This window comes from Polypterus senegalus, chromosome 9 (genome assembly GCF_016835505.1).
Source record: "Polypterus senegalus isolate Bchr_013 chromosome 9, ASM1683550v1, whole genome shotgun sequence".
NCBI classification, from domain to species: domain Eukaryota; kingdom Metazoa; phylum Chordata; class Cladistia; order Polypteriformes; family Polypteridae; genus Polypterus; species Polypterus senegalus.
Window position 1 is genome coordinate 69,096,690 of NC_053162.1, and position 17,837 is coordinate 69,114,526.

At 39.4% G+C, this 17,837-nt stretch overlaps 1 protein-coding gene across 3 annotated transcripts in view; it reads left to right on the forward strand.

The window, feature by feature from the left end:
- The window catches only part of slc7a6 (solute carrier family 7 member 6), a 91,686-nt gene that overhangs the window by 22,604 nt on the left and 51,245 nt on the right, over positions 1-17,837 (forward strand). For all 3 annotated transcript variants that reach the window (XM_039763200.1, XM_039763201.1, XM_039763199.1), the window contains one exon: positions 14,690-15,238. In XM_039763200.1, coding sequence (XP_039619134.1) covers positions 14,728-15,238 — 511 coding nt within the window. In that variant the 5' untranslated portion in view covers positions 14,690-14,727. The remainder of the gene's footprint in view (positions 1-14,689; positions 15,239-17,837) is intronic.

Here is a 17,837-nt window from a genome sequence, read left to right on the forward strand (position 1 = left end):
AATACCAATGCTTGGCAGCGGAGAAGTAGTGTGTTAAAGAAGGAAAGAGAAACAAAAGGAAACATTTTGAAAATAACGTAACATGATTGTCAATGTAATTGTTTTGTGTATTTGGCGGCAGCGTCACAAAGTTGTTTTCGTCTAGCTGCATCAGAAACTGTACCACGACACCTGACACGCCTCCTTTTTACTGTTTTCTCACAGCTTGGATTGCTGCAGTCATAATGGGTTTGAGTCTACATACATAATATATATATAGCTATATACATATCTATATACAGTACATATCTACATATAGACATATATATATATATTTATATATATATATATATATATATATATATCTACATCATATATACACACACATACATACATACACACAAACAAATTATATATATATGTGTGTGTGTGTGTATATATATATATATATATATATATATATACACACAGGTATATGTATGTGTCTATATGTGTGTGTAGCTTTGGTCACTGAGTGCAAGGGAAAAATAATAAAATATAGTCTATAAGTTATTAAACCGTAAAACATTAACGTTTTAAGAAGTACAGGTACATTGAGCACTACTGGAGTGGTTGCGGGAAAACTACATTTTAAAGACTGTGTAACACAACAGGTAAGTAGTACTAACAGCAGCTAAAATGTATATGGATCATCTCTCGGTAGTAGATCCCTTTTGAAAGGCGCTACACGACGACTGTGGTATAGAAATTACATTTTCTTTGTGAACGTTCAGATTTCTGCCTCTGGTAATGTGCCTTACCGGCATTACCAGCAATTAAAGAAAATTAGTTTTGTGTCCTCTGCAGTGTTAAGAGAGAAAGGCTTGGCCTTTTGGGGACAGTCGCGGTGGGTCTTGTGTAGACTGGTGAGACGTCCCTGCCATTACTCGGCTGTGATGGCACTGTCAGTCCTCCACTCGTGTGCGTGTCTTCATAATCCGAGCTGACGACCTCATAATCGTATACGTTGAAAAGAAAGTGCGAATCGCCTTAATATTAGTTTGCCGCGTTGTAGAAAAGGGGTCCCGTGTTTGCACTTGTCTGGGCTATAGCTCAGGGGGAGGATGAAAAAAATTAGAAGTGCTCACTTTGACTTAAGGCAGAAGCGCAATCAGCGTCTCAAAGGCCGGCACAGCTATGCGCGCGCGCCGTCTGCTCGACTTTCGCTGGGCAGGAAACCACAGTTTTTGCAGACACGTTCACGATATCAAAAGTCTCAGCGCTCTTTGGAGGTCATTCATATATATATGAAGTAGTGTGTTAAAGAAGTAATGAAAAAGAAAAGGAAACATTTTAATAATAACGTAACATGATTGACATTGTCATGAGTGTTGCTGTCATATATATCCCTGCCTAAATAAGTCACCCTCGCTTCGCTCTTACTTTTTTACTGTTCATTTAATCATGGCTAGTGGCAGAAAAATGAAAGAATGGAAGGATTACACTGAGCATGGCTTTACCAAAACAATTATTGATGGCGAATCGATTATTTATAAAGCTTGAATTGGTGATCTGTTTTTCTGTGTTAACCTTATATTTTTTCATACTTCTTCTCAAACCAAGGTGGTACGAGGGCAAAATGAATAGGGATGCGCTGATCAAAGTAATTGGTGTACCAGGAAATCATGCATTGACAAAAGTTCCCCTTTGCTTGTAATGTAAAGTGTGATTAAATGCATTATTTTTTAACGCGTTATGGAGCAAATGCATCGAAGCTTCTCAGCTGCGCTTGTGCTAAGAAAAGGAAAGATTTTAAAAATAACGTAACACGATTGTCAATGTAACCTTTTGTAAGTAGTGCCTGGAGGGTTCAGTGTGGAGAAACTCTAGAGACAGCGTGTGTATTAACTTGTGGATTTTTCTGTGAATATTTGGTGGTAATGTGATGAAGTTGCTTCGAAAGACGGCGTTAGCCGCGGAGCTCAGCTCAGAGCGAGATTAGGTAAATGGGAGGGGAGATGATGACGTGACTCCCCACCCCTTTAACTGTCAGTCCCCCACAAACACAGTCTCTCGGATTTTGCATAAGCACACTCCTTCATCTGCAATTTTAACTTAGTTACAAAGTGATCAAAATTCTCGTTTATATCCTGCGTCCTCTCATTAAACTTGTATCCCGCATTACCCTTGGGCATGAGAAACGCCAGCGGCAGCCTGTCTATGGACTTAATTTAAAGTTTAGGTTTACACCTTGCTTTCTTTCCGAAGTAGCAGCACTTATGAATATGGTAGTATATGTCACTCGCTCGCTTGTTATTGTTTCGCTGCCTTCTCAATTATATAATGCATGTTTACTTCAGCGCTTTTTGGAGGTCTTCCTGGTTTTCTACGCACTGCGTTGACAGTCAGTTCACGTGATTACGTGGGAGGCGTGATGATGTCACACAAAACTCCACCTCCCACGGCTTTCGAGCTCAACTCCATTACAGTAAATGGAGAAAAATACCTTCCAGTTATGACCATTACGCATAGAATTTAAAATGAAACCTGCCCAACTTTTGTAAGTAAGCTGTAAGGAATGAGCCTGCCAAATTTCAGCCTTCTACCCACACGGGAACTTGGAGAATTAGTGATGAGTCAGTGAGTCAGTCAGTCAGTCAGTAAGTCAGTCAGTGAGGGCTTTGCCTTTTATTAGTATAGATATATACACACACATACAGTGCATCCGGAACGTATTCACAGCACATCACTTTTTCCACATTTTGTTATGTTACAGCCTTATTCCATAATGGATTAAGTTAATTTTATTTCCTCAGAATTCTACAAACACCACCCCATAATGACAACGTGAAAATGTTTACTTGTGGTTTTTTGCAAATTTAAAAAAAATAAAAAAACTGAGAAATCACATGTACATAAGTATTCACAGGTTTTGCTCAATACTTTGTCGATGCACCTTTGGCAGCAATTACAGCCTCCAGTCTTTTTTAATATGATGCCACAAACTTGGCACACCTATCCTTGGCCAGTTTCGCTCATTCCTCTTTGCAGCACCTCTCAAGCTCCATCAGGTTGGATGGGAAGCGTCGGTGCACAGCCATTTAAGATCTCACCAGAGATGTTCAATCGGATTCAAGTCTGGGCTCTGGCTGGGCCACTCAAGGACATTCACAGAGTTGTCCTGAAGCCACTCCTTTTATATCTTGGCTGTGTGCTTAGGGTTGTTGTCCTGCTGAAAGATGAACCATCGCCCCAGTCTGAGGTCAAGAGCGCTGTGGAGCAGGTTTTCATCTAGGATGTCTGTGTACATTGCTGCAGTCATCTTTCCCTTTATCCTGACTAGTCTCCCAGGTCCTGCCGCTGAAAAACATCCCCACAGCATGATGCTGCCACCACCATGCTTCACTGTAGGGATGGTATTGGCCTGGTGATGAGCGGTGCCTGGTTTCCTCCAAACGTGATGCCTGGCATTCACACCAAAGAGTTCAATCTTTGTCTCATCAGACCAGAGAATTTTGTTTCTCGTGGGCTGAGAGTCGTTCAGGTACCTCCACGTGCCGCCACGTGCCTTTTACTAAGGAGTGGCTTCTGTCTGGCCACTCTGCCATACAGGCCTGATTGGTGGATTGCTGCAGAGATGGTTGTCCTTCTGGAAAGTTCTCCTCTCTCCACAGAGGACCTCTGGAGATCTGACAGAGTGACCATCGGGTTCTTGGTTACCTCCCTGACTAAGGCCCTTCTCCCCCGATCGCTCTGTTTAGATGGCCGGCCAGCTCTAGGAAGAGTCCTGGGGGTTTCAAACTTCTTCCACTTACGGATGATGGAGGCCACTGTGCTCATTGGGACCTTCAAAGCAGCAGAAATTTTTCTGTAACCTTCCCCAGATTCGTGCCTCGAGGCAATCCTGTCTCGGAGGTCTACAGACAATTCCTTTGACTTCATGCTTGGTTTGTGCTCTGACATGAACTGTCAACTGTGGGACCTTATATAGACAGGTGTGTGCTTTTCCAAATCATGTCCATTCAACTGACTTTACCACAGGTGGACTCCAATTGAGCTGCAAAAACATCTCAAGTATGATCAAATAGTGGTTAGTGACTACTAGTTCTAGTTACTGTGTTCAAAGCTGGAAATGTTGCTACAATAATATCGTCATATTGCCCAAGCCAAGTCACACTCGACACCATTACAGAGTTGCCAGTTGTCTATCAGTTATCCCATGCATGTCTTTGGGACACTTTAATTTCCTTTGCACATTACTTGAAAGATGAGAATGCTGAGTCAACACAAACACCTTATATCTTTTTAGTGTCTTCTTCTTGTGCACTGTAATGCATTTATAATTAATGTTCCTTTTCCTGCTTGTTTCAATTTTCTACTGTTTTTCAATTTCGGGTAATTGATCAGCTTACCTCATTTTGAGTTAATCTCATTTTACCACCTTGCAAGTCCAGCTTTGTAACTTTTAAGTTACCGGTGTTGCCTGTGTCTTCTTCTGCTTCAATTAACTGGGCACAAAAGGTTGTTTAAGCATTGTTTTGGCAAAGTATTTTTCCTCTTTAATCCCTTATCCCCTTTAATCCCATGCTGTCTGTTATTTACAGCACACATTGTGTAGCTCCACTCCAGAATGAGTGGGACCAGAAGTATTTCAGATTTTGGATATTATTGGATTTTAGAAATGTACATTGACATGTCAATCATACAAAAACCTCAAAGTGATGAATATGATGTATAGACTGTATTTTAGTTCCCTTTTAGGAGGACCAATTTTGCATATTAGCACTGAAAGCTTTTTGTGTTTTTAATTTGTTTATATTGGCTACCTATTTTCGGTTCTCAGGGATGTGGCCATTACTGCTGGAATATCCCAGTCCACTTTCACTCCAATATGCCCTATGTGCGGGAAGTCATTAACTGACTGACAAGACACTACATAGTTTTCATATTGTTTGAGTATACATAAAAAATAGCATATTGTTGCCAACATAAAATGCAATTTGCAGCAGTGTCTGGTTTTTCTAGTGTTATTGGAGCAATTTACTGCAGTCATATTGCAATAAGAGCATGTAACAAGAGTGAAGCTGCTTTTGTTAACCGTAAGTAGTGAGATTCCTTTAACGTATAGCGCACGTGTTATTGCTTCCTTCCCAAAACTTCTGCACAGCATACTGAAACTATGCAGCATCTCTCCAGCACTACCGCACTTCACAGGGGACTCCCCGCTTCATTTTCCTAACAGTCGATTGAGTGACTGTTTTGTGGTGCTTGCTGTTTCACTGGGGACTCCAAACCTGCCCTCCCATCTCAGAATGAATCAATCAGTTTAGAATTTGCAGAGATGTTGTTCACATCTGCTCAGCAGAAAAAGAATACAAGGAATATAGCTGGCCTCATGTTGGCACTCACAACGTGCTAAATTATGGACAGTTTTAGTTTCTACTAGTTTATGCTAATAATGTGACATTTGTTGGCCTGTAATGACATGCTGTTCATCTGTCCTGCAAAAAAACACAAACCACTGAGCCTTGAATTTTGATCCTTGGACTCAGTTGAGAGCTTATGTTGTGATATGCGTAATGCAACACAGTGCCTATCTCAACCATGAAATTGGGCTTTGGGTCCTTCTCATGACAAGTGGCAGTGTGGGACCTTGCTGTGGCTTACAAGAATAGCTCCTGATTTCTTATTCTTTTGCATGTTTGTCACACAAAATGTTTCTGATCATCAAACACATTTAACCATTAGTCAAATATAACACAAGTAAACACAAAATGCAGTTTTTAAATGATGGTTTTTATTATTTAGGGAGAAAAAAAATCCAAACCTACTACATGGCCCTGTGTGAAAAAGTAATTGCCCCCTTGATAAAAAATAACCTAACTGTGGTGTATCACACCTGAGTTCAATTTCCGTAGCCACCCCCTGGCCTGATTACTGCCACACCTGTTTCAATCAAGAAATCACTTAAATAGGAGCTGCCTGGCACAGAGAAGTAGACCAAAATCACCTCAAAAGCTAGACATTATGCCAAGATCCAAAGAAATTCAGGAACAAATGAGAACAGAAGTAATTGAGATCTATCAGTCTGGTAAAGGTTATAAAGCCATTTCTAAAGCTTTGGGACTCCAGCGAACCACAGTGAGAGCCATTATCCACAAATGGCAAAAACATGGAACAGTGGTGAACCTTCACAGGAGTGGCCGGCCGACCAAAATTACCCCAAGAGTGCAGAGACGACTCATCCGAGAGGTCACAAAAGACCCCAGGACAACGTCTAAAGAACTGCAGGCCTCACTTGCCTCAATTAAGGTCAGTGTTCACGACTCCACCATAAGAAAGAGACTGGGCAAAACGGCCTGCATGGCAGATTTCCAAGGCAAAACCACTGTTAAGCAAAAGAACATTAGGGTTCGTCTCAATTTTGCTAAGAAACATCTCAATGATTGCCAAGACTTTTGGGAAAATACCTTGTGGACTGATGAGACAAAAGTTGAACTTTTTGGAAGGCAAATGTCCCGTTACAATTGGCGTAAAAAGAACACAGCATTTCAGAAAAAGAACATCATACCAACAGTAAAATATGGTGGTGGTAGTGTGATGGTCTGGGGTTGTTTTGCTGCTTCAGGACCTGGAAGGCTTGCTGTGATAGATGGAACCATGAATTCTACTGTCTACCAAAAAATCCTGAAGGAGAATGTCCGGCCATCTGTTCGTCAAACCAAGCTGAAGCGATCTTGGGTGCTGCAACAGGACAATGACCCAAAACACACCAGCAAATCCACCTCTGAATGGCTGAAGAAAAACAAAATGAAGACTTTGGAGTGGCCTAGTCAAAGTCCTGACCTGAATCCAATTGAGATGCTATGACATGACCTTAAAAAGGCGGTTCATGCTAAAAAAAACCCTCAAATAAAGCTGAATTACAACAATTCTGCAAAGATGAGTGGGCCAAAATTCCTCCAGAACGCTGTAAAAGACTCATTGCAAGTTATCGCAAACGCTTTATTGCAGTTATTGCTGCTAAAGGTGGCCCAACCAGTTATTAGGTTCAGGGGGCAATTACTTTTTCACACAAGGCCACATAGGTTTGGATTTTTTTTTGTTCCTAAATAATAAAAACCATCATTTAAAAACTGCATTTTGTGTTTTACTTGTGTTATATTTGACTAATGGCTAAATGTGTTTGATGATCAGAAACATTTTTTGTGACAAACATGCAAAAGAATAAGAAATCAGGAAGGTGGCAAATAGTTTTTCACACCAGTGTATTTTAAAATATGTTGTTGTTCTTTTTAACCATTTTAGAACACTACATGCTAATCACTATATCCTTCCTATTTTTCAGTGGATAAGAACAGTTTCATTTGAGCTGTGCATTTTCTAGAATTTATGAGATTTGGTAGAAAAAAATTGAACTAATATCATATACATGCCATTTGAATAAAGTTATTTTAAATTAATGAACACTGTTACTTGTTTGTCTTTTTATTTGTGAATAGGCAAATGCCAGTAGATTACAGGAATAGTTTGTCTGAGAAGATCCAGATCTTTTTTTTTTTTTTAATGTGAGAAGGCATTTGACTTGCACTTTGGTACGTGTTTTCCATAGATCTGGTTCAAGGCTCTTTGAATCAACCGGGTGTGCTTATAGTTGGTTCTTTTCAAGTTGTAAGGATTAGTTCAATATAAATTTTTAGTAAATTGATCAACTTGGCAGTAATTCTTTCTGTTAAATTTCATCCATCCATCCATTTTTTAACCCGCTGAATCCGAATACAGGGTCACGGGGTCTGCTGGAGCCAATCCCAGCCAACACAGGGCACAAGGCAGGAACCAATCCTGGGCAGGGTGCCAACCCACCGCAGGACACACACAAACACACCCACACACCAAGCACACACTAGGGCCAATTTAGAATCGCCAATCCACCTAACCTGCATGTCTTCGGATTGTGGGAGGAAACCGGAGCACCCGGAGGAAACCCACGCAGACACGGGGAGAACATGCAAACTCCACGCAGGGAGGACCCGGGAAGCGAACCCGGGTCTCCTAACTGCGAGGCAGCAGCGCTACCACTGCGCCACCATGCCGCCCTCTGTTAAATTTGATGTAACCAATAGCTGGGACATTTTGACCTGGGCACATTGCAAAAAAATACGGTGCATAGCAGATGCATAATCAGCTGCCTTCGTAAGGCACTAACTCTGACATTGAGGTGAAAGACTGTAAATTTGAAAATGCAATATGTATTAGTAGTACTGTGATGTGTATAGTGACTAGTGAAGTTCTTATTTGCATGTCTGACCAACTTACGGTATGTACAGCTTGGTATTCCAATTTAGCATTTGGAATTGAGTGTACATGTAGACGTGTTTAACATATCTCCGATCTGCATATGGTGGAAAGGATTGCACCTTAGGGGAGCTCTACTGGGTTTACTGCAGAATACTGAGACTTTACTTTTACATTAATTACCTTAAACATGTTTGCTTCTAAGAAACAAAAGATAAATAACACAATGTGTGTATCCTGAAGAATCCTTTTAATGACTTATGTTCACCCAAGTTTAATGTGTTCAGTAGGTAGTTTATATGTGTTAGCAGAGACATCACATGCTTACTGTTTCAAAACATATACAAAAAAGTGTGGTACATAGCAGTCACTGTACAAAAATAATGGTATAACATAAAAAGGAGTATATATTTTGTAGCTTGTGCAAAAAAATTGTTGTAAACTTAGTGAGCAGCAAAGCTAAATTTCATTCATGGGCCTTTGTGAGTGAACTGATTTATACATCTACTGCTTTTGAAGTCATTGTAATCCTCTACCTAGGAACCGCTAAATATTTGATTTTTACCAACAACTTGTTACAGTTGCCCCAGTTATCATTTTTAGATGACCACCTATCTTTGTACTAAGTATTTAAAAAAAAAAAAAAAAAAAGTTCATTGTACTATGCAGCTTTTACAGACAAGGGGTTTTCTTCCCATTGTAATTTAGTTAAGTCAGGTTTGACTAAATCTATAGGGGAGTCCAGATCTAATTATGCAATTTTCATTACGCTATAACTTAAGTTTATTACTCCGAGCCTGTATCCAACTGAATGGAGGAGAAGTGGGACATTACATGGAAAGTCAGTGAATTAATTCAATGTAAGTCCATTTTCGTTTATTACAAAATATTTCAAACAATTCTTTTGTTTTGTATTGTTTTCCTGCATTGCATTAAAAGTGGCATAATTAAATCTGGACCACACTATATTAACAGCTATTAAAACATTAGCAAAAAAAACAAAGATTAAATACAGACATAACATGACCTGGCAATCTGCAGCACACTGAATCTATGAAATCTTAAAGCTTCCCTTTCTTTTGATGTTTCATGAATTAATTTCACAGCCAATCTCTGTGCTGAAACTCATGTATATTTTTTATTAATATTGTGCATTAATGTATTTCTAAAATAATAGATAGGGATTTTTTTGTTTGCAAAAACGTTTCCCTTTTACCTTAAGTGAAATTGGCAAAACCAGTAAAAAAAAAAAAGTCTCCCTTTTTTGGACAGATTTTAGATATGATGGTATGTATTTCAAATGCATCTAATAATACATTCAAATAGTAATATTTATGCATCTTATTCTGTTCTAATGTGCACTAATCTGAAGCGAGTCAGGCAGAGAATAGAATGAAAAAAATCAGTTGTAATTTGAGATGGAACAGAAATGTGTGAGTACACATTCTTATCAGAATGAACTAGGGTGTGAAAAACAAATATCCTGTTGCTTTAAGAAGGTGAAATAGTGTAATGGTTGGGTAAACTGCTGAAAGCAGAGACTGTTTGCCATGTTCACAAGAAAATACTTCAACCACTATTGGAAGGTCAAAACTAGAGTACATGAAAGTAATGTGCCTTTGTGTGAAGTGCTTATAAAATTGAGTTCAGGTGCAAAAGTCTTTGTTTATTCTATTGTCTGAATTGCCTTCAGAATTTATTTGTGGATTTTTTTTTTTACTGTGGATATTGTATCAGAGGCTTTAGCTATGCAAAATAAATGCAATTCAACAAGCAATTTGACTCTGAGTAGCAATCAGTGCTACCATGTAAGCAGTATTTAGAGGTGCAGTATATTATAATGTATAATTCTGTTTTTGTCATATCCCTATGTGCAAAATCTGGTACACCCAATAAGAAAAACCTCTGATTCTCTTTATCCCACATAAATATATATTTTTTTATGTAGAAATTCATTTCAAATATCACTGCAGGCTACACATTATGATTAGGAATAAAACAGTTACAGCATGTAGCATAAACGCACATGAGCCCTATTTAGCTGTGGTTTTGTCCTTATGACATGAGCCCTTATGTTTGGCATAAAAATAGTATGTTATAGTGCGGTATGGTTCAACCTGATTGGAGAGTCTATGCAAACAGTCAAAAGGACAAGAAGAAGTGACAACTTCTGCTCTGTTTGCCTGGTAGTGAGAATGTGAGTGAGTGAAAGAATCATACTCTACTTTTGTTGGTTTGAGAGAGGTGAACACCTACAGTTGAATACATTGCGGTAACAAGAGGATTAACAAGTATTTTGATGGATAAGAGGATTGTCCATATGTGTAATTAATCAGTAATATAGTTATTTGTTGCAAGTTAAATTTCAGTTGAAAAGTATATCCAAACACATTATACATTTCTCTTCAATTAATTAAGGACCAAGCTTATCAAATGAACAAAATCTGTAAATTCTGTTAACTACTGGTTGTAACCATCTCAACACTGTTCAGCAATGCTTTACAAAATGTTAACCTTCTTTCATCTGTAAACAACACTCTTAGTATCTAGCATGGTTGCAAAAGTTCATAGTTTTATTTTTAAAAAACTTCTGTGCTTAAGCACTCAGGGAAAGTCTGTTTATGAGTTTATTAACAGTTATGGTAGCGGTAGAAAAATACCCTTTCAGAAGGCACTAACATTGCAGGAACAGAAAGATAGTACTGGGCCAAGTATCCGGGTTTCGGAAATCTATTATAGTTTTTCCACCATAGAAAGCAGGATTCAGATGAGAAAAGTTGAAACTCATCCTGTGTTCTGGTACATTTAGTACTATAATCATTGCTGAACAGAACTGTGACACCATCTTCAGGCATTAAGTTTTTTCTTGCTAGTTGTAGTGCGCAAGTGAGTGTCTTGCTTTCAGCTGTGTTTTTGATTTGTTCAGAGAGCATGTGGAAATTTTCTTTTTGCTTTATAAACGTCATGGAAGCACAGATGTTTATTCTGGGATCAATAGCACGGGCAAGCATCGCGAGTTTGACTGCTCTCACGGAATTGGGTGTTATCTGCTACAAAGTGTTTCTGCCACTGTATATTTAAACTCACACACTTTGTAAGATTCTCCATTCTTAGATGCCTATTTAGAAGTGTACTGGTCACAGGGTAGACCATGGATATAGACATTGTACTCGCTGCACAAAGCAGTGGTAGCACATTTAAGTGTGCTAAATGCAGGTGGTATTTCTTTGAGAGTCTGCTAGTCATTATTTATTGGCTCCAGCTTTCTGACTTATGTTAACTTGGCCACATTCCTTTCAGACAATGTAGCACAAATCGCACATCGCTGCTCATGCATGCATTCAAACATGTCATACACACGTTCCAACAGGTCCAACAAAACAATATACGTTTGAACTTGGGCAAATTTTGCTGTTGTTGTTTGTCTTTCAGTGCATTAGTAGCAACACTGCTGTGATGAAAGTCGCATGCTAATCTGCTGCAGGTTCCCATCAAACAATTTGTGTTAGTCACCTTGAATCCATCAGTAAAAGCAAGTTGAAGTTTATGAGTGAAACATGCCACATACTCCCATTCCAACAAAGCATTTGCTGAAATCATATCACTGGTATTATGATGTACACATTGCGATTGAACCAGGGGTATCAACAAGCCCCAAACACGATCACACAGAGTCACAGATGTAAATAATAAAATGTTTATTTATCAAAATCCTTCAAAAGTAACACAAGCACAAATACACAGGTTCACTCTCTCTCTCTCTCTCTCTCTCTCTCTCCTCTCTCTCTCTCACAATACCTCTCTACTTCTCACCAACACACTGCCCTCTTCCAGTTGAGTGTTGCTCCATGGCCTCCCAGCTCTGACTCACCTGGATAAGGGAGTTTGGTCCCTTTTATTACGGACCCGGAAGTACTTCAGATGCCAGGGCGATTACCTGATCGAAGTACTTCCGAGTCACATGGAAGTCCCATAAATTGGTGAGCGCATCTCCCTACAGTGCCCACCTGTGGCACCCATGGTTCCCATCAGTGCTATATTGCCGGAATACATCTCCCAACATTCCCTGCTGGTTTCCGAATGGGCGCCGTCATGGAGGGCTGCTGCCATCTAATGCCTGGGGGAAATAGAAAATCCACGGCAACCCCTTCCACTTCTGGTGGGTCGTCCATCTATCTTTTTTGGGTCATCTCTAACGGGTCGGGCCCCATTCTCTTCCCTGACTGGGATGCTCATCTGCCTTTCGGGAGCCTTCCGTCTGGGTAAGGAACCATCCCCTCTTTTAACTCCAATACGTTCTAGTCCATGTGGTATCTACAACGTGCATCGACTTTGTTTTGCAATCCCCAGGCATCGATAGCTGTTGTGTGTTAATAACACAACCTATTTCAGTTCCCACTGGTATGACAGGTCGTTGTAATGAAAGACTCCATTGTTAATGCAGTCTAAAGGTTTGCTGTAATTGCCACATACTTGTTTGGAGCTTATTTTTTGTGGCTGTTGCTAGTTCTTCAAACTGCCATTATTCTACCTTCTTAGTTATGACTTTCCTGGAGGATACATTATACTGTGGCTCAGCATAATTTAGTAGCTCTCTAAAGCCCTTTCCCTTAACAAAGCTGAGCGGCAGCATGTTTTCACTGTTTGCAACAAGTTCAGATGTTGTTCCAGTCATTTTCAGCACATTTTTGAGGAGCGCTAGTAAATGCAGCTATAGCCAGTTGTTTCTGTTTGTCTGTTTATTCAAACGTTTTTCCAGGATTCTTTAGTCTCAAATGAATGAGCACTGTATTAGTTGAATTGAGGAAGGAAAGTTTAGCATTGCATATCTTGCACATAAGAGAGCTGTGATTTCCGTTAAAAATACTGCTAAACCTGACTTTTCTTTTTCGTCGATATTGGAAAGTCTGACATCCCACCATGCAACATGAATAGAACACCCGTATGGTTAATGTCATTCAAATAATAACACCCCAAATGGTTAACCATTAATTCAACTCCCCGAGCATGTCCCTAACACATACATTAAATGTTTTCGTTAAACAAATGACCAACTCACCTTTTCTAGCTTACATGGGAAAACACTAGAATACAAAAAAAGAGCTGGACATTTTGCAAGTGGTGAATTTATGCAGTGTTATTTCATTTTACTTGGCCATGTTTCAATCCCCTGCTTTTTCTATTCCCTGTGTTTTCAATCCCCTGGTATTAATATTTGAACAGCAGCATCTAATGGTTTCCAGTTATCTAGAAAACTTCTATGATAAAATCGCTTGTTGCGTCAAAGAGGCAAAAAAGTGATGGTGTAGTTAAGAGCATATCAGCTGCTTGATTTAGTTGCTAATTTTTTCAAGGCCTGTTGTTTATTTATCTTGACAGAATGGTTGAAATGTGGCAGGAGAGCAAGGAGTGTAAAATGCAGCAAAAGAAAAATCAATTAATTAATTAATTAATTAATTAATTAATTAATTTATTACATTTATATAGCGCTTTTCAAGGCACTCAAAGCGCTTTACATACAAGGGGGGGATCTCCTCAACCACCACCAGTGTGCAGCATCCACCTGGATGATGCGACGGCAGCCATAGTGCGCCAGAACGCCCACCACACACCAGCTTACTGGTGGAGAGGAGACAGAGTGATGAAGCCAATCAGTGTATGGGGATGATTAGGAGGCCATGACGGTCAGAGGCCAATGGGCAAATCTGGCCAGGATGCCGGGTAACACCCTACTCTTCCGAAAGACATCCTGGGATTTTTAATGACCACAGAGAGTCAGGACCTCGGTTTAACGTCTCATCCGAAAGACGGTGCTTTTTTACAGTATAGCGTCCCCATCACTATACTGGGGCATTAGGACCCACACAGACCACAGGGTGAGCACCCCCTGCTGGCCTCACAAAAAGAGAGCCTATGCTTACTTCATAGCTTTTTTATTATGTAAACTAAAAGATGGATATAGTTTCAAGAAATAAAAACGTAAAAATTATACCTGACTGGCTAATGATGCATTTTAGTTTGCTTTGTATTTTCTTTCCATTGTTTAAATCTGCAGTGCAGTATTTCATATTTAGAATTTTAACTAATTTCCTGATAAAATCAAGCAAGACATCCTTGCTGTTTTTTGCAGAATAATAACTAAAAAAATGTGTGCATAAGCAAGCTAAGGTTAGTGAACACCTTCCCTGGGTTTAGTTAATTTCAGGATTCCTGTGAAGTCAGTTGAAAATGTTGTGGACCTTTTGTAAAGACTTTTCCTAAACAAAGTCAAAACATTCTAGTTGCATGACTAATTTTCTCAACAAACAATATAGGTAATTGATTCCAAAGTTTCTGTTTTATATTTAATCAATACAATATACTGTATCTTTGTTGACCAGATTTTAAAATGTACAGAGAATTCATCCATTTCTAATTTTATTTATTTTGTTTACAGACTGACCACAGTGATTTGGTTTGCAGAAGACTTTCAGGATGGCCAAGGAAAACCACCGTGCCTTGCCCTACACTCCTACTACAGAAGAAAATGGTGAAAGCAATGTCTTAAATGGAGAAGCACAACAAACCAATGAAACAATGCAACTAAAGAAGGAGATATCTCTTTTTAATGGGGTCAGCCTCATTGTGGGAAACATGATTGGCTCAGGGATTTTTGTTTCTCCCAAAGGTGTGCTGATATACAGTGCCTCATACGGACTGTCCTTGGTAATCTGGGTAATTGGGGGTATATTTTCAGTAATTGGTGCTCTGTGCTATGCAGAACTAGGAACCACTATCACCAAGTCAGGGGCTAGCTATGCATACATCCTGGAGTCGTTTGGGGGATTTATTGCATTCATTCGTCTCTGGACATCACTTCTCATCATTGAGCCTACTAGCCAGGCAGTAATTGCAATAACCTTTGCTAACTACCTTGTGCAGCCCTTGTTCCCCACCTGTCAACCTCCCTACACTGCATCCAGATTGATTGCGGCTGCTTGTATCTGTAAGTATGTCTTTATGCAGTATCATTAAAATTTATAGAAGAGCAGTAAAAAGGTTAGCTGATGAACATTCTTTGCTTGTTATTGTGCGTGATGTTAGTGCTGTCAGTTTAATATAAAACTAATTTCCCTTCATAACAAATTTCTAAATTTTTGCTACATTTTGCTGCTTCATTAGCACAATATTTTGCTTTGAAAACTGTATTTCAGGAAGTTTCAATGTAATATGGTCATAGCCAAAAAGAAGAAATATAAAAATACTCAGCACCCCTCCCCTCATGAAAGGAAGCAACCTGTTTTAAAATACTGTGGATTTTTGCTAACTGTACTTACACTGCTTTTACCAACATATATAAAGGAAATAAAGTTTTGGCCAGACTGACCATTTTATAAAAAAAAAAACTCTTGGCATTCTAATATTTTTTCTAAAAGTAAAGAATGCAACCATGCTTGGAAATTTTAGTTTGATCGAGTTTTTGTCAAATTTACATCATTGTTTACTAACACGTGTTTTTTCTGCCATAACCCATAAATTACTTGCAAATTAGTGGTACTTTTATAGTATTGCAAGATATAATATTGTGCCTGTGTATAACTTATTATATCACAATAGATCAAACACATTTTTAATGCAGTAACTAAATACAACTATTATTGTCATATGGAAAAAGTAAACACACCCCCATGTTTTTTTTCTTCACAAATTTGAACATATTAAGATCTGATCTTTATTTAAACAATAACTTTAACTGAAGGTAAATGGGAAAGAAAACAGGTCTTCTGGTACTGTGACTAAATAACTCTATCTTGGCATCATCTGTACAGAGCACGTTGTTTGAGAAATCTTGGTCTTCACCTAGGTGTTCATGAGCAAACGTTTACTCTTGTTCTGACATTCTTTATGGACACCAAAGTTTTCCTTCTAGCTTAGATCACATAAATATTTAATTTGTACAGACACTTTCTAACAGTAAACTTAATGCAGTTTTGCGATAGCTGTGGCAACAGCTACCTACAGTGCATCCGGAAAGTATTCACAGCGCATCACTTTTTCCACATTTTGTTATGTTACAGCCTTATTCCAAAATGGATTAAATTCATTTTTTTCCTCAGAATTCTACACACAACACCCCATAATGACAACGTGAAAAAAGTTTACTTGAGGTTTTTGCAAATTTATAAAAAATAAAAACTGAGAAATCACATGTACATAAGTATTCACAGCCTTTGCTCAATACTTTGTTGATGCACCTTTGGCAGCAATTACAGCCTCAAGTCTTTTTGAATATGATGCCACAAGCTTGGCACACCTATCCTTAGCCAGTTTCACCCATTCCTCTTTGCAGCACCTCTCAAGCTCCATCAGGTTGGATGGGAAGCGTCGGTGCACAGCCATTTTAAGATCTCTCCAGAGATGTTCAATCGGATTCAAGACTGGGCTCTGGCTGGGCCACTCATGGACATTCACAGAGTTGTCCTGAAGCCACTCCTTTGATATCTTGGCTGTGTGCTTAGGGTTGTTGTACTGCTGAAAGATGAACCGTCGCCCCAGTCTGAGGTCAAGAGTGCTCTGGAGCAGGTTTTCATCCAGGATGTCTCTGTACATTGCTGCAGTCATCTTTCCCTTTATCCTGACTAGTCTCCCAATTCCTGCCGCTGAAAAACATCCCCACAGCATGATGCTGCCAGCACCATGCTTCACTGTAGGGATGGTATTGGCCTGCTGATGAGTGGTGCCTGGTTTCCTCCAAACATGACGCCTGGCATTCACACCAAAGAGGTCAATCTTTGTCTCATCAGACCAGAGAATTTTGTTTGTCATGGTCTGAGAGTCCTTCAGGTGCCTTTTGGCAAACTCCAGACGGGCTGCCATGTGCCTTTTATTAAGGAGTGGCTTCCGTCTGACCACCCTACCATACAGGCCTGATTGGTGGATTGCTGCAGAGATGGTTGTCCTTCTGGAAGGTTCTCCTCTCTCCACAGAGGACCTCTGGAGCTCTGACAGAGTGGCCATCGGGTTCTTGGTCACCTCCCTGACTAAGGCCCTTCTCCCCCAATCGCTCAGTTTAGATTGCTGTCCAGCTCTAGGAAGAGTCCTGGTGGTTTCAAACTTCTTCTACTTACAGATGATGGAAGCCACTGTGCTCCTTGGGACCTTCAAAGCAGCAGAAATTTTTCTGTTACCTTCCCCAGATTTGTGCTTCGAGACAATCCTGTCTCGGAAGTCTACAGACAATTCCTTTGACTTCATGCTTGGTTTGTGCTCTGACATGAACTGTCAACTGTGGAACCATATATAGACAGGTGTGCCTTTCCAAATCATGTCCAACCAACTGAATTTACCACAGGTGGACTCCAGTTAAGCTGCAGAAACATCTCAAGGATGGAAAAAGGATGCACCTGAGCTCAATTTTGAGCTTTATGGCAAAGGCTGTGAATACTTATGTACATGTGCTTTCTCAATTTTTTTATTTTTAATAAATTTGCAAAAATCTCAAGTAAACTTTTTTCATGTTGTCATTATGGGGTGTTGTGTGTAGAATTCTGAGGAAAAAAATGAATTTAATCCATTTTGGAATATTGGAATATTTTGTAACATAA